This window comes from Larus michahellis, chromosome 6 (assembly GCF_964199755.1).
Source record: "Larus michahellis chromosome 6, bLarMic1.1, whole genome shotgun sequence".
Taxonomy (NCBI): Eukaryota; Metazoa; Chordata; class Aves; order Charadriiformes; family Laridae; genus Larus; species Larus michahellis.
Window position 1 is genome coordinate 30,356,584 of NC_133901.1, and position 22,806 is coordinate 30,379,389.

General features: G+C 41.5%; 1 protein-coding gene across 5 annotated transcripts in view; it reads left to right on the forward strand.

Annotated features, from left to right (window-relative positions):
• Positions 1–22,806, forward strand: part of ARMC9 (armadillo repeat containing 9) — a 72,270-nt gene that overhangs the window by 45,280 nt on the left and 4,184 nt on the right. For 4 of the 5 annotated variants that reach the window (XM_074590956.1, XM_074590953.1, XM_074590954.1 and 1 more), the window contains 5 exons: positions 5,456–5,560; positions 6,318–6,433; positions 11,467–11,591; positions 15,008–15,140; positions 21,305–21,477. In XM_074590956.1, the coding sequence (XP_074447057.1) occupies positions 5,456–5,560; positions 6,318–6,433; positions 11,467–11,591; positions 15,008–15,140; positions 21,305–21,477 (652 nt within the window). The remainder of the gene's footprint in view (positions 1–5,455; positions 5,561–6,317; positions 6,434–11,466; positions 11,592–15,007; positions 15,141–21,304; positions 21,478–22,806) is intronic. The other variant, XM_074590955.1, reaches the window with a different exon arrangement.

The window sequence follows — 22,806 nt, forward strand, 5'->3', positions numbered from 1 at the left end:
ACTGGTTGCGTTATCTGGCTAGTTTCTGTGTTGTGGTACAATAGGTGGTGAACACGTGAACTGATTACCCTTGTGACTTTGCCTAAACTTAGAGCTATGTGGAAATTCTACATTTAGAGCTACAAGGAAGTTTTATTGAACAATCGGCTCTCCCTTTTTTGTTTTTAGGGGGTACAGTAAACTGTTTTTTTTCTAATAGGATTAGACTATTGTAATCGTTCCACCTCCTGCAGGCCTGAAGTGAGTTTTCAATAAGCTTCCACTCCTCTCACACAAAATCAATGCTTGATGTGCAAGATGGGCTTTCTGGGGATTAATCATTATAACTTCCCTTTCCTTAATATGCTGCTTAACACCTTTTAACTGGTGTTCCAAGGCTTTGAGTGTCTTAGGTGTATCGTGAGAATCCAAGGTGGTGATGTTTTCGCTTGAACTCCAGTATACTTTTGGGAAGGATACTATGTTCCATTGGGAAAGCACAGAGGTAAGGAACTCCTTCATGGAAGATGTGGCGCTGAGCTGCATGTTAGAGTGGAACACTTTCATGGCTTAATCTGCTCTTGGGAATGAAAGGAAGGTGAATTCACCTATTCAGTCTTACCCCCTAGACAAGTTGCTGCTGCTCACAATGCCAGCCAAGGTTCTAGGTCAAATCATTTTGAAATGCATTTTTACCACTGAACCATCATGTTATTGCAACGGACTTCTGACACTTGTAATTATTTGTCTCAAAAATAGCAGTAGACTTTTGAAACAGATAAATGTTTGATTACAGTTTTTCATTATCTTTGCCATTACATTAAAAAGTCTCATTATACCAATTTTAGGCGTGTCTAGTGGCACGTTCTAAATCCTTATTGCTGCTGGGAACTATAATTCTGTTCTGCTGCAAGGAGGCCCAGTTTCTTAGTCCCTCAGTTTAGAAAATATAGTACCCAAACAGCATGGTGGCAAAATGCTACACAAAATGCATAATGTTGTTGCTTTGTTAAATAAGCAAAGATTTGTTGACTCACTGCCTCAATGCCTGGAGCCCTTTTGTATTTTGGAAATGCAGTGAGTTATTGTTCTTTGATGGGGTTCTGTGATAACATCTGATGTTGTGATCTGGCAACAGAAAGTTTTGGAAAACTTTATCAGAAGTCTTGCCTTTACGTAACTTTTAAAAACTGCTACAGACTGAATGTATTTCAGAATATGTCTGTATATTGACAATTTAATGATGTGCATTCAGACTGCTTACTGATACTACAATTTGTTGCTGATCCACTTAATATCAATATTTATACCTTCACAACTTAAGTAACAACAAAAAGACTCTATTATGCAGACTTAGTTTGCAGGGTTTGCTCCCAGCTTTTATTGTTTCCAAGAGCATGTGAAGGTTCCCCTTGCTGTTACTATTACCTTTCATGGGTTTTTTGCTTTTATCTGTGTTTAATTTAGAGTTGTTGAATTCTGTCTTGGCTTTGAGCGGAACTTGTGGTAATGACTGCTTTCTCCTAAACACTGCCATTGAGATGTGATTTAGCCAGTTGGAGGGTAATTCTAGGATTTCTAAGGGCATCATACACTCAGAAATTTAAGGTTCTGTAATGTGTGACATTGGAGCATATAAACTGAATAAAACAATGTCTATGTGTATATTGTTGTTCAGAAATGAATTGGCTTTTGGGTTTGTCTGCTCAGCTTTAGATTAACTAGTGTAGAGCTCAGGATGCCCTGGCTTCTGGAGTACGTACCCACCTTCATTATGTTAGCCATCTGGGGTGTGTCGTCATCCACAGTCACAGTGCATATTTTCTGGTACTTAATACTCTCTTGACTGTTCTGTTAAATACTAACTTAATTTATCTTTAGTGTTTGATCTTTATGTTTGCATTATATTTGAATTGGACCATCTTTAAAAGCTGCTTGTAAAAGTTAATATATAATATTGTAGCTCTAATTCAAAAGTTCCTTTACAAACTTGAGATAGCTGTACAGTGACAATTTATCACACACTATCTGATCCCTCATCACTCAGCACCTAGCAATAGAATGAGTAAGCTGCAGTGTGAAAATACACTTCAGCTAGAGAATACATCAGAAGAAAGAGAGTTTAATCACAGACCTAATCAGAGGACTTGAAGCCGTTATGTTAAAGGACTTCGCAGCCAACACCTGCAGCAGCCTGTGAGCAATGGTAAACAGGGCACCAACTGTGTTGTTTTAGTGGTGGAACGATGGCACATTTGTCAAAGCTCTTTTCCTGTACAAGGAGGCAGAGGAGGGACACTTTCAGGCTTAGTTACCTGGTGTGTTGAATAACATCAGGGAGCAAGGCTGTCAGGAAGAGGTACTTCCCACAAACCAGAAACTGGAGTTCTCTGTGTGACAAAAACATGTCAAACAGAATATTGGGAGAGGTGGAACCTGGGGACACCAAAGCAATCTGTGACGAGGAGGTAAATATGTCATGCATGCAGAGAGCTGGATGAAGGAGCAGGAGGATGTTCCGACTTTCCTGTGTAACGCCCTACTCAGAGTGTAGGCAGTCTTCTGTAAAGCATTCTTGAAGAAAACCTCCTGTTACCTCCTGATACGGCATTAACCTACCATATTAAAAAAAAAATCCACCAGACTATTTATAAAGCTCGTCTTTGCAACTTTAATTTTTTTCTCAAAGTACAGTATATTGTGGAGTTTGGAGTGTGGGTTGTTCTTTTTTTGTTTGTTTTGCTTGATATAGATGATTGTTGCCTATTCTACAAGTGTTTATCTGTGTTTTCCATTATCTGGAAATACTATTCCAGTTATCTTTCACACCTACCCAGCTTCCCAGGTGATTAGGAGCTGATTGTAACTTACCTTGCATTGGAGAAAAAGGGAGATTGAACACCTATCTGAAGATCTATACAGCCTTATTTTTTATGGCTGAGAGTCTCAAGAGTGCATCTTTAGGAGGATAAAGAAGATTAACAATCTAGTATCTTCAAAACACTGACAGAAGAACGAGTTTGTTTTATTAAACCCATGCATAAGCAAATAGATTTTAAAGAAATTTTACGCTGATCCTTAGCCCACCGTGTGGATTATTTGCACTTTTTCTGTAACTGCTTCAGACACAGGCATCTAATGTCTCTTAAGATTAACTACAGCATCGGAAGCACCTGCACAAGGCTGTCGGGTATGACTTGGGGCATGGGGGGAGGCTTGTGCCCTTTCAGAGCTGCAGTAGACGACTAGGCAGGATGTTTCAAAGTAGGACTGGGTGCTACTGTGGGCTACTGAATTGAGGCCTTTGTGTCTGTGGGTTTTATCTCGGCTTGATGCCCGTGAATGAGGAGGTGATGAGCAATGACAATAATTAAATCAAAATAAAAATTATGGTTTTTGAGGTACAGAGGTCATGAAACTTGAAAAAAGGCAAGCCTGTAGAGCTCTAGGGAAGCCAAAGGCTACTTGGTCTGAGTGGTGGTAGTCTTGTTATTTTGCACCAGACAAAGACTGGAATCAGTTGGCTGTTTCCATTGTAGGAAATACCTTCCCTGTACACACTTCCAATGTTTTTGTCCTCATGCTGTTTTTGTAAAGCACTGTCCAAGCATCCATATTATTGGCTAATCTTTGTGGCAGAGGGTATTTCTTACTTTGGCTATTTAAAACTATCTGAGTCTAAATCTCACTAAAGCAAAACTCTTTTTTGTTTTGTTTGTGCTCTGGGGCTCATCAAAGTTTGGTGGCCGTTGTTTTTGGTGGAGTTCATGCCAGGCTCTCTACATTGCTATTACAGTATACCTTATTAGAATGATTCATTTACTTTTTCTGACAGTCATTTACATTTACTGTCACAACTTGTTTCCAAAGCAAAGCACGTTTTCTTCATCTAGGGTGCGTCTTATTTAGGGTATCTTGGGCAGCACAGAAGAAGATTCTTTTCGGTGGGAAAACACAAGCAAAAAGACTGTCTTGTTCGTGTATTACTACTTTTGGTTTGCTGGAGGAGTCCCTCAAACTTTAAAATTTCCTGGCTTGTAGATCTGTAGAAGCTGCAGGACTTCCTTGAAAGATGAATCACTCATGGTTACACTAAAAATAGGCACAGGAGAGTGAATTCTTGGTACTTTTCACTTGAGAAGTGGATTACATTTGGGTTTTGTGGAATAAAGTCAACAGAGTATTGTTGCCTTCTTGTGTGATATTTGTATCCTAAAGTACTGATTCCAAGAATATTGTACCAGCCGCATATTGTCAGCTTTAAAGCTTCCTTGCAAACCTGAGTAGCTGCTGCTGCTGCTTCACCTTGCTCTAAAAACAGCTGCCGTCAGACACCTGCGGTCTCACCTTTCAGGACCCACTGTTGAGGAGGGGTTTTGAATGCCCAGCAAGAAAGGTTTGTTGGGGTTTTTTTGTCCTGAGCGATTAAAAATGATGCCTCTCTTTCTTGAAAATGAGTAATAAAACGTTTTGGGGGATTTTTTCCTTCTTGAGGAATACACAGCAATAAATTACTTCAGTGTTTTTGTCAAGACAGAGACACGTACCCCAGAGTACTGAACATGCATGTGGGTGTTTGAATCTCATGGAATGCTAGCATTATGTTCAGGAAAGACTACGAATTGATTCTAGGTGCGCTTCCTTTATTCTTAGTCTTAGTTGTTATAGTCTACCTTAAATTTATTTGCAGATGATACTGATTCATAAAAAGATCCAGACAAGTTTTCTGTCAAGTTTCCTACAATCCTCTTTGCTTAAATGATAAATTCCTTGTGGGATTTTGTTTGTTTGTTTGTTTGTTTTTTAGAATTGACTTACCTTAAGTTTGTGGTTTTTGATTGGTTGGTTGGTTGGTTTTTTGGGTGGGTTTTTTTTTTTATTTGTTTTTTTTAAACAAGAGTAACCTTTTCTCAGCCTCCAGTGTGGCTGAGAATTGCCGTCAGGTTTTCTTTTTCAGTCTGTACTGTATGACTAGATTGACTTCAGCAGATCTGCAGGAACTAAAACTCCAAACTTCATACCAGCTGCTCCTTAAGCATTGCATGCTGAAGAGCATTGCACCTCTTTGCACTAGCATGCAGTTTTCTACAAAGATACTAATGACTGAGATTTTTCCTAAGCTGTTATTAGGTCAAGCAAGGAATAATTATTTGGGGTTGGAAATTTGAAGGAGAACAGCTTTTCAAATGCAAACTGTACTTTTTGGCGTAGCATGTGTGGGAAAAGGGGTGGGGTTTTTTTTCTTCTCACAGGATTCTTTAGTTTCTGGTTATATCAAAAGTTCAGGTAAGTTTGTCTTTAGATGTCTACTTGTTTGATAGAAAATGTTTGCACGTTACCACTTACATGTGCCATACTAACAGTCAATATATCTGGAAAGTACATATCATCCAAGCGACTACTGAAGCGAGAACTAAATTTGAAATGAAAACTTCTTGGAACATGGGCTCAAATAACATGCGTGTTGCTGTTGCAGGAGGACCATGACATCATGGAGGCTGATCTGGACAAAGATGAGGTTTTGCAACCTCAGCTGGGAGAGCTTGCAGGAGAGAAGCTGCTAACAACTGAGTATTTAGGAGTGAGTACCACGCACTAGCATCTTGAAATAAATAAATTTTCTGGATTAACTGTTAAATTTCATCAGTTTCATCATTTTCTAAACCCTTTTCTTGTTCAAATTCTTGCTTGAAGAGCCAGGTTCTACCTGCATAGCAGTCCAAATCTTTCACAGTCTTTTTTTATTAGCTGCTGTTCAGAAGAAGCGGAATAAGTTTGAGCTACTGTTTCACAGGAGGTGGTCAGACTGCGGTTTAATAATAAGCTAAAGGCAGCCTTAGGTTTCTGGTGCTACATCAGTGACTCTGGGCACACAAAGCAAAGTGCTGAGCAAGTTAATACTGGAACACTCTGCTGATCTGAAATTATTTTGGAAAAAAAAAAAAAAGTTGAAAAGTTAACTGCTCCTGCAGGCGTTGTGCCAGATCAGGTATTGTATGTCTTACCTCAAGTAGCAAAAAGCCATTAAGTAAAAAAGTGTAAAGTTGGCGTGAATGTCATTTAGTGTGCTGTGACTAATTTGAGATAAATGTGACTGTATGCCTTCTGAATCCCAGAGTCCATAGGTCTGCCAATGCTGATGGTGGAAATATGACCTGAGATAAGATGTCATGTAACAGCTACAGTGATTCCAGGGCATTTTATCTAGTAACATCAGAATGCAACTTAGTTTCTGATGCCATGTTTCTATAGAATTTTCTCTGTGGCTCCAGTTACCTGCCTTTCCACTGCATTCTCTTTTTTTTTTTTTTTTAATTTCTTTATTTCCTGTGTATCAGATAATGACTCATACTCCAAAAACCAAGAAGAAGCTGTTTCCTGGTGTCCATCAGAGTATAGATGAGCCTCTCCAGAGACCTGTGACGCCAGGTTATCATAGAACTGTGTACCTAATGTAAGTCCAAACAAATGAGAACAAGTTGGATTTTTTGAAACTCCTTTAAAAAAACAAAACAAAAACCCCAACAGTGCCTGATAAAGAAACCTTCGCTACCTAAAACTGCATTGCCATTGTCATTCCTTAAAGATAATTTTTAAAAAAGAAAGGAGGGGAGTATTGCAGGCAGAGAAAAGTCCATTGGCTGAGGTCACATACTTGGAATAGCTGAGTAAATGTTTACTGATCAGTTTGATTTAAATTTGTCTTTTCATCTTCTCATAATATGTTCTTTTGGTAAGTTGCATGGAGTGTCTAAAATGCCTGGGATCTTTCACTTTATAAGCAAGAAAGTATATCACTCAGGGGAGATTTTGCTACCCACCTGTAGGAGGACAGGTTAAAAAGAAAATGGGAAAGACAAAAAACTTGGTATGTCAGATTTCCTGCTTTGGAAAAAATACTTTTTCCAGCTGGAGGGTCTGTGATGCCTGGCTCTTGGTGAGATTGAGGTCAGAGGTAGAACACTGCATTGTAAAAGGAATAAAAAAAATCTTACAGTATAGAGCTCCTTGAATATGCTGTGCCTGTCTTCTGATAGAACAAGTGTATCTCAGTCTTTTAATTTCTGAGATGAGACTTCTCCTTTTCACTGTCCTGATTGAGAAAGCAAAATACCAATGAGATCTCAAATTTAAATGATTTTTTACTTTCAGTTGCATACAATTTTGGATTTGATCAAATCCAGGTAGCTATGATACAGGCAGCAGTTCATCATGAGGATTTAACGTTTTCATTTCTGCAGATACTTAAGCTGAGAAACTACAAGTCTCTACAATTATCTATAGATAATAGTACTCAAAATCATGGTGCTGGTATAGCTAAGTACATTAAAATGAATGGACAACCTGAAATACAGCAGCGTAATGAAGTTACAAGGTAGAGGTGGTTCTTAGAAGAGCATATCAGCCCTGAAGTCTGAAGACTGTCCCATGTCATCCCCCCTGCCATTCTTTGGTTTCACGTTCATACTTTTTATTGGTTAAAATACTCTTTTTTCCCCCCTTTAGTGTGGAAGATCTATACAGAAGCCAGTGAGGACCAATTTAGGCTGTAGTTACACAGGTGTAGTTGAACCTGATATAAGTCTACTGCTGTGGATAAGGGGTGGTTCCAGCTTTCTCTCACCCACGTTAATTCCCCCCCACTGTCTTGTGCTGGCATTAGCGTTCATACAAGCACGTGGTCTGACTGGGAGCCCTCCTGAGTCATCCAAATATGTCTTCTTGGCAGCTGTACCATTCATTTGGGATTATATTTATTATGTTACCAGAGCCTTAGAATGGACAAGTGTAACATACCAGATCTGGGCATGGAAAAAGCCCTGGAAGACATTTTTTCTTTTTTTTTTTTTTTTTTTAGAGCAAGACAAATCAAACACACACTTCCAAAGCAGAAAAAGAACCTTTGGCTCTCCCAGGGCAGAATTTGTCTTGCAGAGTCTTGATTTTTCTTCTGAGTACTAGCCTGGAAAAAATGGCATCTGCTTGAGCATGGCACCTACTTCTTCTGCCTGATATAGCCAGAATGCAGAGCCGGAGTTTTTACTTTGTGTCCTTTCTCACAGTGGTCAACTTTTGCACCATCATAATGTACACAGCTTTTGCAAGCTCACTCTGATATATTAAATGTGTGTGTGTTTGTGTGTAAGAAGAAAACAGCAATTAATTAATATAAGCTCATATTAGTAGCATAGTGATTATCTGAACATTTTCCTGCGGTCCTCCGAAGGCACTGCAGGCCTTAAAAATCTAAACTGGTGAGCACATGACTAAATATACAGTGCGACTTTACTGTGGGGTCGGTGTCACCGCGTTCAGCGTCCCACTTCCCCTGCACAGTATTTTGCCCATGGTGGGCTAGGAGACCTGGATTGATTCTGTGGAATCGGCTGTTAGGGTAGCCTTACAGCCTATTTAGAAAATGCTTTTTAATTATTTATTCTCTTAGTTACCATTGGAGTGTCTAAGCACTACGTTCCTGCTTTATAAGTGGAGAGAAAATAAGCTGGTGAAAATCAAGTGACTTTCCTATGGCAAGTCAGAAAAAATGTGGCAAGCCCAGGGGGGTGGCTTTTATTTCCTGGTGCCATGTAGCACACCACAATTCATGTATCAGAAATAATCTCTAGAAGTGATCTCATGCCTCTCTCTACCACAATCTACCCAGGTAGTATGTTTATGCAACAGTATCCTGGGATACCGGAGTGACACTGGTCCTGTATTTCGTGAAAAATGGAATCTCCTTGTGAAGAGCTGTGCAGCTCGTGCCTCCACAAGACAGCTTCAGGTCACTGCTGGCTACAAATTAAAAAACACTTTTCTACCATACTGGTTCTGGTAACTTTGGATCTGAGAGAAGTGTTAGTTTGATGGTATGGCGCAGTCTTTACAGATTGCCCCACTGTGCAAGCTAGAGAGGAAAAACGTAATCAGCAGAAATCTAACACGGTGAAAATATGTGAAAATTAGAATCATAGAATCTCCATGGTTGGAAAGGACCTTTGAGATCATCGAGTCCAACCAAACAACCTACAATCTCTGCCACTGGAGCATGCCCTGAAGTGCCACATCCAGACATTTCTTAAACACCTCTAGGGATGGTGACTCAACCACTGCCCTGGGCAGGCTGTTCCAGTGCCTGACCACTCTTTCAGTAAAGTAATTCTTCCTAATGTCTAATCTAACCCTCCCCTGCCACAACTTCAGACCATTTCCTCTGGTCCTGTCATTATTCACCTGGGAGAAGAGGCCAACCCCCACCTCTCTCCAGCCTCCTTTCAGGTAGCTGTAGAGGGCAATGAGGTCTCCCCTCAGCCTCCTCTTCTCCAAGCTAAACATGCCCAGCTCCCTCAGCCTCTCCTCATATGACCTGGTCTCCAGACCCCTCACCAGCCTGGTAGCTCTCCTCTGGACACGCTCCAGCACCTCAATGTCCCTCTTGTACAGAGGGGCCCAGAACTGAACGCAGTACTCGAGGTGAGGCCTCACCAGTGCCGAGTACAGAGGCACCATCACTTCCCTGCTCCTGCTGGCCACGCTGTTCCTGATACAGGCCAGGATGCTGTTGGCATTCTTGGCCACCTGGGCACACTGCTGGCTCATGTTAAGCTGGCCGTCCACCAGCACCCCCAGGTCCTTTTCTGCTGGGCAGCTTTCTAGCCACTCTGCCCCAAGCCTGTAGCGTTGCTTGGGGTTGTTGTGACCAAAATGCAGGACCCGGCACTTGGCCTTATTAAACCTCATCCAGTTGGCCTTGGCCCATCGATCCATTAATTTCCCTCCTGCTCTAGCCAAATGGTGGAAATAATATGAGTGTTTGGTGCTGCTGTGTTTTAAGTAGGAAGCATGAGATACCACCCTGAATGAGAAGTTTGTATTTTATATCTAATTAGTTTGCATGTAAGAAAACTGCAGTAAATAGATGACGACATTCTTAAACTAGATTTTGCAACAGAAAAGGACAAGCTTTGATGGCTTTTATGCTGTTCTAATTTTAGTATTAATTCATTTACGAAAATGATGAAATACTCCCTTAGGAAGCCTTGTAAGAGGAAAACAATAAAAGTGACCAAATCTTATCTGCCTCAATTTGAAAGCGGTATCTGAACTGGATGTATTTCTTATTTTAAATTATTTAAGTGGCTTGTGTTTGTATCAGGTGAAACAGCACGAAAAATATCAGACTTTTTAACCTCGGATGCAGCTTGCCTGCGCAGTGACAATCCAGGACAGTTGAACTGAATTATCTAAAGCTTTTTATTCAGCAGAATAGTTAAACTACATCAAAAATGTGTTTAAATGCTTGCATTCAGAATTGAAGTGAATGTAACTTGTTTGAAGTTCTTCATGTGAGACTCGATGTAACGTATTCCATTTTTAAAACATCGTGAAAGAGGAAGCAGTCGATGGAGATACTATAACGTATCTCTTTGAGTTGTTGGTTCATACCTCCAAAAGGCCGGGGGGAAGGGGGGCAGATTTCTAGTCCTGAATAGAAGTATTCACACAGAAAATTAATGCGGAATAGCCACTGCAGATGTAGCAACTATTCCATGCTAATTTTTCTATGACTTCCCAGTGCAGATGAGGCTCCAGTTACTTCAGAAGAATTGTCATGGGATCCCTATATGGACAAGCTCCTCCTGTATGGAGCTGAGGGAGCCAGAAAATACTGGAAAGCTGCTTCTTTCTCCCCACCCCCTCTTTTTTTTTCCCCTTCTCTTTAAAGACTCACTGGCAGAGATCACTCAAGGGGGGACTGAACTACTTGATATTCTGCTAGCTGTTTCCTTAGAAACTGATTTAGCTGTGAAATCGTTAACTGCCTCCTTGGACTGCATCCTTTCTAACTAGAAATACAGTCTAGTTATCTTAACCTGCTATTGGGCAGGGAATCTTTCTGTGTCTGCCATCTTCTTTTCACACACTTTTCATACCGCTCTTGCTTCTGCTGTGTTTTATTGCTTATTACTAAGCAATCTTGTCCCTGTTCTGTCCTTCAGCTACTTCAGTTTCTCGTTGTTCCACCTCACTTGGGAAATCAGTAGTTCTATTTCGTATCTACTTTCTTTTAAGTCTGTGTTGCATATTGCTCTGTGAAGTGAAATCCTTGTAATATTCAGGAACAAATCTTAAATCCTTGAAAAAGCTAAGTATTGAAGATCTCTCAAGCCCACTGCCACAGTCTTTAAGTGTCCTGCTGGTATTTTGGGTCTTCAGACTGCAAGGAGTTACGGTTTCCTTTCCTCAAGTCTTTTATTGCAGTGGGAAAAAAAAGTTAATTTCAAATACATCTAACATCAGCTGGTTTGGGGGAGCTACAGTCATGCAGTTAAACTATGTCCTTAGCACTAGTTTGCAATATGAAATAGAAAATAATTTCAGTATCTTCTATGTCATTACAGGCAATTAGAAGAAATTAGAATTTACTGTCATGCAACTTTTTATACTGCAAACATTTATCACCCTGCATTCTCCTTTCTCCTCCAGGCCAGAAAACGATACCAATTCATGTCATGATAGAGATGAGAAGCTGCAGTCTCTGCCGAGTGGTCACCCTCCCATTTGTGGTGGGAGCAGGTCCAGCATTTCTGACCTCTGCATTTCCCCTTCATGTAAGGATATTCTGTGAATATTGTTGTTAAGTGTTGCTGTCTTTCTTGACTGTGACGGGCATTTGGGGCCTAGCGTGTGTGTTGTAGATTGTTGGAGGTTTTTTAAGTGTAGCCTTGGAACTGGCCCTCTGGGGCAGTCTGCAAGACCTTGGGGCACATGGTTGGATTTTGGCTCGAGCTGAATGAATGGCTGCAGAAGGTAATGTGTGGTCAGCAGAGACCAATGGTCTCGCTTGCCTCGCTCTGTCTTGTTTCCTGTGGAAGGGCCAAGGATCATACCCAAGGCATACTGTATTTCACTCCGCGATGTCCTCTGCCTAGGGAAAGAGCTGCAGCCCAGCGACAGTGCGCTTCCCAACAGGCAAAGCCCCTTCCTTGATCAAATATACCCTTGTTTTGGTCTAAATGAATCACTGTCTGCTGGCACCTGCAGGCTCTGTTGGCTAGACCTCTCTATTAAAGTTGAAGGCAGCTGCAGTTATCTGCTTAGATTTGCAACTACATTCAAACCATAAAAGACTGTGGAGGATGGGAAGCCCCGTGCTGTATAGCTACATTGTGGGTGATGCTGCTAAAGATTCTGTCCTTGCAACTTAAACTGAAATTAATGCAAACTCAGCTGGATCTGAGAGCTCAGAAACACGTGATGGAATTTAAAAGGTTATAGGCTTCTGAAATACTTAATTTCTGAACCGATAGCCACAGGATCATGGAATTTCGGATGTGGAATTTTCAGCCTTCTTGCAGGGATTCATTAACATTTTCAATTAGGGATTTAAGGCAAAATGTTCTGAAGTCTTAGATAAAGGATCTTGCAGCATATCCGGTACAGAATTATTAATAAGTTCAGACAAAGCATGCCTTTACTTTGCTGAAAAATATGCTTTGAAGCAGTAAAGGAATAGCATACTTTTTTCTCTCTCTTCTTTTTTTCAAATTTCCTAGAGGAAATGAAAAGGATTCTGAGAAAAGTAACGAAGGTCTTGCAGACAGGAATCTGCTTGCGTAAAGCCTAGAGCTGATAAATATAACACGCTGAATGAAAGCCATATGACAGAAGCAGATGAAGCTCCTGTTCAAGATGGGCACTTGTGTAGGAATGAGAGCTGCTGTCCTCAAGCCTTGCTTTGTGCCGTACCACCTCGAGTATAGGTTAGCTGCCCAGGGGCAGCAGCGCAGGACAGCAGAGGTTGTAAACTAATCGAAAGCATACTGGCTTGACAGTTTTCCTATGTAGAAGGAAAAAAAGAAAAATTGAGTTCTACATATTCACGCTCCGTAAAGGAACTTAAGGCAAGCAGGTATCAAAGGTGTTCCTATTTGCTGTTTTAAAGTGCAATTAGATGCAATTTCTAAGGCATTATGCAGCCACCAGGAGCCCAGCGTGCCTTCTGAACCACAGTCTGATAATATCTTGCCAGTGAAATGCATTTACTCACCTTGTTACCTTTTCTGTGCTTCTGATGCTGTCTGATGGTTTGCTTGTAAAGATTTGTGGAGGTTTGAACAGGGAACCTGGGTAAGTCAGCAAAGTAAGTGTTGTTCCTTTTTGATGGAGAATATTGATTTAAAGCCTTCACGCTGAAGAAATTCCTGCCAACTTTAATGTTTGATATTGTCAGACCTTTGCTTCTAGCCTCTGTCTAAAGCAGTTTCTTAGCTGTTTTTAGTCAAAATTATACACAGGTGGATATTAATAAGAGAAGTAGATTATATTCTCTTCTCCTGTAGAAAAATCTTGGACATCAGAATATATGGAATATTGCAAGTTTATATGCATTATACATGTAAAAAGACAAATACTTTTTGTGTGTGGCAGAAACAATTCTTCCTAGCACTAATCCAGCTATAAACCAACACTGAGCTACTTGAAGGATCGCCAAAGGTTTATTTCAGGTTTTTGCAAGTAGCCACTGAAATACGTGCTTGTCTGTTTTACCTTTTGGGATTTAGAAATTAGGATTAAGAGAAGAGAGAGACTGCACTGCTGTATCCCCTGGTTGTTCATGTCAATGAGAAGACTTTCATTCTGTATAATTATAATTAGACTGGGTCTTTGGACATCCCCTGTTTTCCAAAAGGTACTGGGTTTAATAATTCTTAAATTGGAAACGCTTTAATTTAATTCAATGGAAAATAAGCCCTTTTTCTTCTAGTGCCTTCTAAGATATGTCAGGGAAAGGGAATAGTACATGACAGAAAGGTGATAAAAATAATTGCACTGCTTCTAGAGACTCTCAACGTGCCCAGCCAAACATCTTTCCTGTGAAATAAATATGCAGTTTATTGATTTTGGATCTTGGTCTGATGATCATTATGCAGTACCAGGAACCTGCTCAGTTCAGAACGTGTGTTTTCCAGCATCACACAAATACTTTGGGATTCAGTTGCATGCAGTCAAGTCATTAAATGAATAGTTAAGAGACCAAGAGTGAAAAAACGGTTAAAATAGAAGCTTCATGTGAACAGTTAGCATCATCAAGGTCATATCTCAAGGAAGCTAAGTTTGGCCTCAAGAAACCTTGATCCTCTTTGTTTTCTGAAAATGAAAGCAGTTCTTAACGTCCTCCACGCCTGGATTCATTCAGCTTGAGTCGATCTTGTTTTTGTCTGGGTCCATGCTCCCTTTTTATCACTTTGGTAAAGAATCAATAATTCTGGTGCTTTTTTCTTTTTTTGTCTCCTGTGAGCAGAAAACTTGTGGACTAAAGATGACCCCTGGTCATCTTGCTACATGTATTATGCTGGATGTCAGACAGAACATGCGCTGGGCAGCCAAATGCTTGCCTGAAAGTGACCTGATCTGCATCCATATCAACATGTGACAGCAAACCAGGATGGCAACCTGTCCTGAGCATGGGAGGAATGGAGATACAGATTTTCCTTAAACTTTTATTGAACTTGCACATATTGTAGCCTGGTGTCTCTCAGTAAACTGTCTGTCCTTCCCCTCTCCATTAGTGCAAGGCAGAAAGTGAGATATATTGAACAAATGTAAATCTGGCAGAAGTGTAAAACACTTTTTTTTTTGTCCACGGTGGCTGCCTGTTACTATGGATATGTACAGACAACTGCAAGTGGTTGCATTCCTGTGCCTTTAATGAGATATCAGTCATTAGCTGATATATGTTAACTGATGATCTGCATGCTGCTAGCCCATTGCAAATGCAGAGTATAGCTGCTTTGAAAATCATCTAAGCATGTTTTACTTTCCAAGTGCAAAGAGTTAGAAGCATGCACGCTTGCAGTTGGCTTGGCTCAACTGATGAGCCGTAATGCACCCTGCCACACTAACTCAGTAGCCTGCCCATTATCTCAAGGTTTCCTTCATACGGCAGGAACTGTGACTTGATAGTGTTTCTAGTAAAATTGTAAAGAAACAACTCCTCACTGAACTGTGTTTCTTTTTTAAATAGCAGATGAAACGAAGTCATCTAAAGTATTCTCATCAGGCCATAGAATGGACCGAAGCATCCCAGCTGGTGACAATATCTTGTCTTCCCGACCTACTGACTTCACCCAGGACAAAGTAAATGGGCAATCGCATAGGTATGATTTATCCAGGGGAGTATCTAAAAGTGCAGGAGGAGTCTGAGGGGACTTACCAGCTAATTCCATGCTGCTGTAAAGACAATCTGTGAAGTCACTTGATGTATGATGTAGTCTGGTCTGAGACAGCTGTGGTGGTGCTTGCCAAACAAAATACCCTTAGCTGTGCCAGAGGCAGCCGTTCAATTTCTAAGCGTCTGGCCCAGAATGGGAGAAATCTCAAGCAACACATTATTAATGAACTTCACATATATGCACAATGCAATCTTCTGCAAATAAAACTTCCTGATTGCTTCCTTGTATGACTTGACTCTAACCCATGAAAAATCACTTATTAGTAAAGAAATAGGTAGGACTGTGGGAACAGGGCAGGAATTAACTTGCAAAAGGAAGAAAAATGAAGTGATAAGTGGATTTAGAGTGTTTAAACATGCTGAGTTGCTAGTGCTGCTGACCAGAGCCCCTGATTTACCCACTAGACTGGTTATAGCAAGGGAGGCAATATTATGAATTCCCCCAGCAATGGGTTTCAACTCTTCCTTCAAACAATTTCTGTCAAAAGAAGATGAAAGATCTTGCTCTCCTTCTACTGTTCATACCTTTAGTCCTCTGAAGCTTTTGTCATATGTAGGTCTGTGTGATGATATACCTTGGATGAGAACTAGGAATTCATTAGCAATTGGACCAAGGTTTACTGAAGTCTTTCAGAGCCTGCATGTGTCCTTCAGACATTAACAGCTTTTTCCTATAGCTAATTTGATTGGGCCAAGTTTTAAACAGTGAGTGTAGAGAAATTTTAAAAGCAAGTACATTCCAGAAGTAAAACACAGAATGGGTGGAGATGTGTTAAAGGAAAGGTTTTACCAACTCTTTATGGATCTGATTCTTCAGAAGTGCTTAGTTATTTGTGTCAGTTAAACCTCTAGCACTTTTGAAAATTGGACTCTCTGTTTAGAGCTTTGTTTCCTTCTGGCCTACAGATGCCTCTGTGTGGTTTGGGGGTTTTTTAGGGGGTTTGGCGCGGTTTAGTGGTTTTTTGGTTGTTTTTTTTTTTTTGCCCCAAGTTGTGCTGTTTCCATGGTGAGATCTGAGAAATTATATATTGTCAATAAATTATCACTGTTTAGCAGCTGATGTGCTTAGTAGTCATACCCGTATCCCAGCATTACTGGTTTTATTTCTGTTGCTTGTCCTAACAGTAGCTAAGTACATATTACAAATACAAATAGACGATGAGAATTTTATGGCCAAATTGCTTGCTTTGTGATGGAGACAGAGATTATTTTTCAGCCTTTGGCTTGCAAGAAGCAAGCCAAACTGGCAGCGTCTTGCCCTCCACCTTGGTGAGAGGCTTTGCTTCTCTACAGTCATAATCTATTATTAAAAAGACAAGTCCCCAGTAATCTTTAATTTTTCTTCATAAATGTATATCTAAATCTCAGTAATAGGTGGATGCCTAACTGAAGGCACAGGTGCCGTATCCTGCCGAAGAAGATAATGTCTTTTCATTGCGTGCTTCCTTAGTATGTGTACAGTAATCTGTATTTACAAATGCAGCCTTGAGTTACGGATATGGGAATGTAGCCATTCGCAGTCCTAGCGAACACAGGGTTTCCTGTGTCAAGGGTCTTTTGTTAATATGTTGGTGTTGCAATAGTTAGACCTGCCTTTTCATTCTTTCATTCTTGGAAGCATGCTTTAATCTGTTTGCAAAACAAATAGAATAAATTGCTGCTTTGGTCATAGTTCTGACTACTGTAAGAGATGTCTCCTTCCTACTAGGCAAATACCAATACCTTCCTAGAAGAGGTATTTATGAGAAAAAGAGGGACGAGTTGTGGCGATGAAGCAGTCGCTGCTATTTCCCCTCTTCCTTAGCAGTATAAATTGGGAATTTAACTGCACAGAGATCAGTGAAATTATGCTAAATCAGTCTGAGAAAAGAATGAGGCCCTAGCTGGGACATGTCTGTTGCAGTTTTATTTCCACAGGAACAAATGATTGTTCTAACTGATGCATGTCACACTGGCAGCTGCCCCTACATTGCTATTCCCTGATGCATTTTGATCATGTAAGAATATACATTTGTTGTGCTTTTTAGCCAATCAACGATAAATTTGTAATAGACTTGAGTTTACAATTGTAAAATTGTGGAAAAAAATGTATCAGCAGTCCTGGCTAACCGGGGAGGTCCCAGTTGACTGGAGGTTAGCAAACGTAACGTGACGCCCATCTGCAAAAAGGGACAGAAGGAGGATCTGGGAACTACAGGCCTGTCAATCTGACCTCAGTGCCAGGGAAGGTTATGGAGCAGATCACCCTGAGTGCCATTACACAGCACATGCAGGACAACCAGGTGATCAGGCCCAGTCCACATGGGTTTATGAAAGGCAGGTCCTGCTTGACGAACCTGATCTTATATGATAAGGTGACCCGCTTAGTGGATGAACAAAAGACTGTGGATGTTGTTTACCTGGACTTTACTAAAGCCTTTGACACCATTTCCCAGAGCATTCTCCTGGAGAAACTGGATGCTCATGGCTTGGATGGCCGTACACTTCGCTGGGTAAAAAAACTGGCTGGAGGGGGGGGCCCAAAGATCTGTGGTGAATGGAGTTAAATCCAGTTGGTGGCCAGTCATAAGTGGTGTTTCCCAGGGCTCAGTATTGGGGCTGGTTCTGTTTAATATCTTTATCAGCGACCTGGAATGCACCCTCAGTAAGTTTGCAGACAACACCAAGTTGGGCGGGAGTGTTGATCTGCTGGAGGGTAGGAAGGGTCTACAGAGGTATCTGGACAGGCTGGATCGATGGGTCGGAGGCCAATGGTATGAGGTTTAACAAGACCAAGTGCTGGGTCCTTCACTTAGGTCACAACAACCCCATGCAGTGCTACATGCTTGGGGAAGAGTGGCTGGAGAGCTGCCTGTCAGAAAAGGATCTGGGGGTGTTGGTCGACAGCCAGCTGAATATGAGCCAGCAGTGTGCCCAGGTGACCAAGAAGGCCAACAGCATCCTGGCCTGTATCAGGAAATAGTGTAGCCAGCAGGAGTAGGGAAGTGATTGTCCCCCTGTGCTCAGCACTGGTTGAGGCCCCACCTTGAGTGCTGTGTCCAGTTTTGGGCCTCTCACTAGAAGAAAGACATCGAGGTGCTGGAGCGTATCCAGAGAAGGGCAGTGAAGCTGGTGAGGGGTCTGGAGCACAAGTCTTATGAGGAGCGGCTGCGGGAGCTGGGGGTGTTCAGCCTGGAGAAAAGGAGGCTGAGGGGAGACCTTATTGCTCTCTACAACTACAAAAAGGAGGGTGTAGAGAGGTGGATGTCAGTCTCTTCTCCCAAATAACAGGCAATAGGACAAGAGGAAATGGCCTCAAGTTGCACCAGGGGTGGTTTAGGATATTAGGAAAAAATTCTTCACATAAAGGGTTGTCAAACATCGGAACAGGCTGCCCAGGGAAGTGGTGGAATTGCCATCCCTGGAGGTATTTAAAAGACGGGCAGACCTGGTGCTGAGGGACATGGTTTAGTGGTGGTTTTGGCAGTGTTAGGTTGATGGTTGGACTCCATGATCTTTAAGGTCCCTTCTAACCTAGATGACTCTATGATTGTGGCTGGCTGAAAAAAATCCTTTTTTTATATTGTGACTACGTCTAGTATCATCGTCATAAAGAGCTTAAACTCTGCAGGGTTTTATTTAGGTCTCGAATGGTCTTGCTTTTCTGATAATCTGGTAAAAATGGCGACAAGTCCAAGTGTATTTCTCTTGGAGAAAAGGGTCTAACACATCTCTGTATGTTCTGGTCCTGTCATGTCTCCTGGTGGATTATTCCAATCCCAGTGTCAGTCTGTTGTGCACTTTTCTGTAGACAATTACTTCCATTTTTCCAAGTAAACAGTTTTCTTTCTTCTCAATGCAAATGTAGGTTTCTGTGTAAGTTTGTTGTGGGTTTGGTTTTTTGTTTGGTTGTTGTTTGGTTTTTTTTGTTGGAGCACTTGCACTCAAATTACCACACCTTGTCATAAATGACCCCTTTACCAAATACTATGGAACATTTTCCCATGGTAGATTTTGCTGTTTCTGTCTTCATCTCATCAAGCTCTAAAAGATGACAAATAGCAGTTTTCTGTGTTAGTCTGGGGATTAATTCGTTTCTGTTGATCTTGGCCTATTTATTGATGTAGTAAAAGATGAGGTGGTTCTGTGACACCTGGGCACGTGGAGACCGAGATCTGCTCTGCATCTTGTCAGAAAGACAGCAGGGTTGTGGTTTTTTCAACTTCACAGTGTTTTCTACCAGCTTATGTCATATAATCCCTTCCTGAAGAGTTTGGAAAAATGTGAGCCATCCTGTGTGACCACTGCGTATGTCTCTCTTTGGCGAAGTACAGTGACTCTGGCTGCGTGACTTTGCTTTGTCTCCAAAGTGCTTATAGTTGAGTGGCCCTGGGTCACTGCAGTGAAACTCTCTGAAGATTCTTGATGGCTATAAAAATGCTTTTTAGTGTATGGCAATACAGGGGCAGGGTTTTGCTATCTATTGCTGAATAAGGGGGGGGGGGCGCGGGAAAAAGCTCATTTGTGACTCAGAAACTGCTGTGGGGCTGTTGGATCTTCCTTTTTTACCTATGTTAGCATATCACAGTATATAGTACGTAAGATTACCACGAAGAGCGCAAGTGAATTGCAAACCCAGCTCTTGAAGCGAAGTGAATAAAATTACGAAAAAGCAGTAACAATGAGACTATTTTATGGAGAGAGATATTTAAATATGTCTGTGGTCCACGGCTTGGGGTGTTATCTAGCCAATCTTACTTTCCTGGTTTTGTTTTGCTAGTATGTTTCTGCTGCCATCTGCCACCTCCTCCTTTGAAATGAGACAAGAGTAATACTTGTAATACTCAGATATGTAGAGGGCTGCAGAGATAGCTCTTAGCAGACCAGTTAGCGTGTCCCTGTCCTTAATAGTTAGCATATACATATGCAAAATAACCGACAACTAATGCTATTTAAAATACAAAGGGAACACTTGCTCAAATCTTCCTGCAAGGTGAGGCAGGGGTATGGAAGGGCTAATCAGCACTGACTCAGCAGCATTCCCAGGGGAGGAGGGGAGATTAAATGTCTTGAAAATCCTCCTAATCACCCTTTCTGATGGTCACAAAAGGTTCTTTTGATGGAGCTAATAACACGGGGACTTTGAATTTTAATCACCTGTCTTCAGATGGCACCTTTTTCGATCTCGTTCCTTTGGCTTGGCTTTTATTTGCTTTTTAAATATGACGTGCTTTTTAATGCAGCTGTTATTTCAGTTAACCTTTTCTCCTTTTAAGAAATTGACTCACTACAGCAAACATGAACATCGATTCAGAATTTAGTTTTAGAGACTTGCTATTTCGTGGTAGCCTCCATTTTTTACCTGGGAAAGGTTTTATTGATGGCGGGAGGCAGGGAAGGATGGTATATCCTCACACAGTCATGGACTAAATTTAATAACTAATATATGTAATAACTAATGGACTAAATACCATAAGAATGGTATGCTTGCAGCACACACAGACTGTGAAATAGCAGCAGCTGTTTTATGTTTTCAGTGTGAACAAGGAACCTGTGTGCTTAGGGAATTTATTTCATAGATGCCATCACAGCTTTTTGCTCTTTTGACAAAGCCTTCAGGGAGTTCTACAAATCTTATCACAGCTGGGAGCCAGGGAGGCTGCCTGTGTCTGCCAAGATTGTGACTGATACCTAGGAGAAATAATAGTGTCGGTGCCCTAAAAGCATGTATTCCTGTGCTGTAGGATTTCTACAGGTTTTTTGCATCTCACATCGAGTCTGTGTGTGTAATAAATACAATGGGGAAAACAAGTTAAAGATCTGTTATTTGTTTGCAGGGGATTTAACTGAACCTGTTCAATCCTGTTGTCCAAAGAACCAGGCTTGAGTAGGATAGATGGGTTGATGGAGCCTGGTTTAGAGGCTGTGTGGCGAGTACATGCCCCAGGGCAGTACCTGTGGTGCCATGTTTCTTTCCATTTGCAGCCTCCCTGAATTTTGAGCAGCCTATCATACTGTCACAGCATGTACTGCAGGTTTCACTTGGTTGCAGACTTACTATGCATACATATTTCTCCATGCATTGCTAACCCTTTCCATCTCCTCCTACAGCGAGTTTCCCTCAGCCTTCACCAGCAAACCCAAGATCCCTCGCACTCCTGAAGTGCAGAGTGCCAGCCCTAGGAAGGGAAAGATGCCAGCCATTGCCCCCCAGTTCTCTCAGTCTGGACCCCAACAAGCAAGCCGTCCCAGCTCCTCGGGATCATCCACAAGGAGCAGACAGAGTAAGTGGAAAAAGCCATCATTCTCTTTGTCAGTCCTTGGGGTGAGAAGGGAGGGAATGCTGTAGTAGCTCTCCAGGAATGAAGTCGTATGCTACAAATGTGCCAGGAGTATATGACATTGTACTTGTCATGTGCAGAATATACAACCGTGTAATTATATCCTGCTGAACACTGCTCCTATTTCTAGGCTGTCGTGTGAGCAGTTGAGAGACATGCTTTTTCCTGTCTCTGGGTGGAGAAGTGGCCCAAATTCTCAGAATTTTGGGGGAAAGCTTCTAGTCTCAGATTAGACTTTCTCTAGACGTCATTAGACTTTTTCCTTTCCTTTACACACTTGTTCGATCTGCTGTGTAACTTGTTTAATGTTCTTGAATTTGGATCCCTGGGTGTGCCTACACTGCAACTGAATGTGGACCAGATGTCAGGCAGTTCAGAAGATGTGCTCAGGGCAGCCAAGCATGGTGTGCTGCTTGTGGCAGTCATCATTCTGCTGGAGACTTGTGTTCGAGAACCATATCGATGTGTCATTGTTTAAAGACGTGTAAGCGGTACTAGTTTGCAGCAGGCTCAGAAAAGAAGAGGGCCATGACTGGAGGTCACAAGCCCAGTAAAGTGGAAATGTTGATGTCAGATGCTCACACAACAGTAAACACATATATGGTGTGTAAGCGGTGGGTTTGTTGTGGTTTTGTTTGGGGTTTTTTTTTTTTGGGGGGGGGGGAAGAAAAGACGCATTCTTCAGTAATGCGTAAGCTTTTTCTCTGGACTGTGGATGGGACTAGCTGAATTCAAATACACCTCTGGGTCCACCATCAATGAAAATGGCAGGAGATAGGTGCTGTATATTCTTATTCCAAACGTATCGTAAGAGGTTTAGTGATGATTATCCCATCACAATGTAACATCAGCTCTACTCTTTAGCTGTAACTGTTATCTTTAAACATTTCACAAAAACGTGGTAAGTCATAATACTTTGCAAACCTTCCCAAGAAATTTGAGGTATGTGTATACCATTAGCGCCTCGTTACAGGTAAGGAATATGACACAGAGAATTGAAATAACCTAGCAAATCAGCAACAGAGGTGGAAAGAGCTTCCTAAGTCTTCTGTGTTGCCCGCTCACTGTTGTTGCAGACAGTTGGTGTGCAGGGAGATGGGGTGGTTTCATTCAGGGAGTACAGGTGAGGCAATGGAAAGGAATGTCCTTGGTGGTTAAGAGAGGGTTTGACCTGGAGTGTCCTGTGCTTAGGTAATAGCGCCAGCTCTTTTGGCTTTACTTTTGCTGCATATGCCCTGTGTTTTACCTCTGACATCAGTGCTTTCTGTTTCC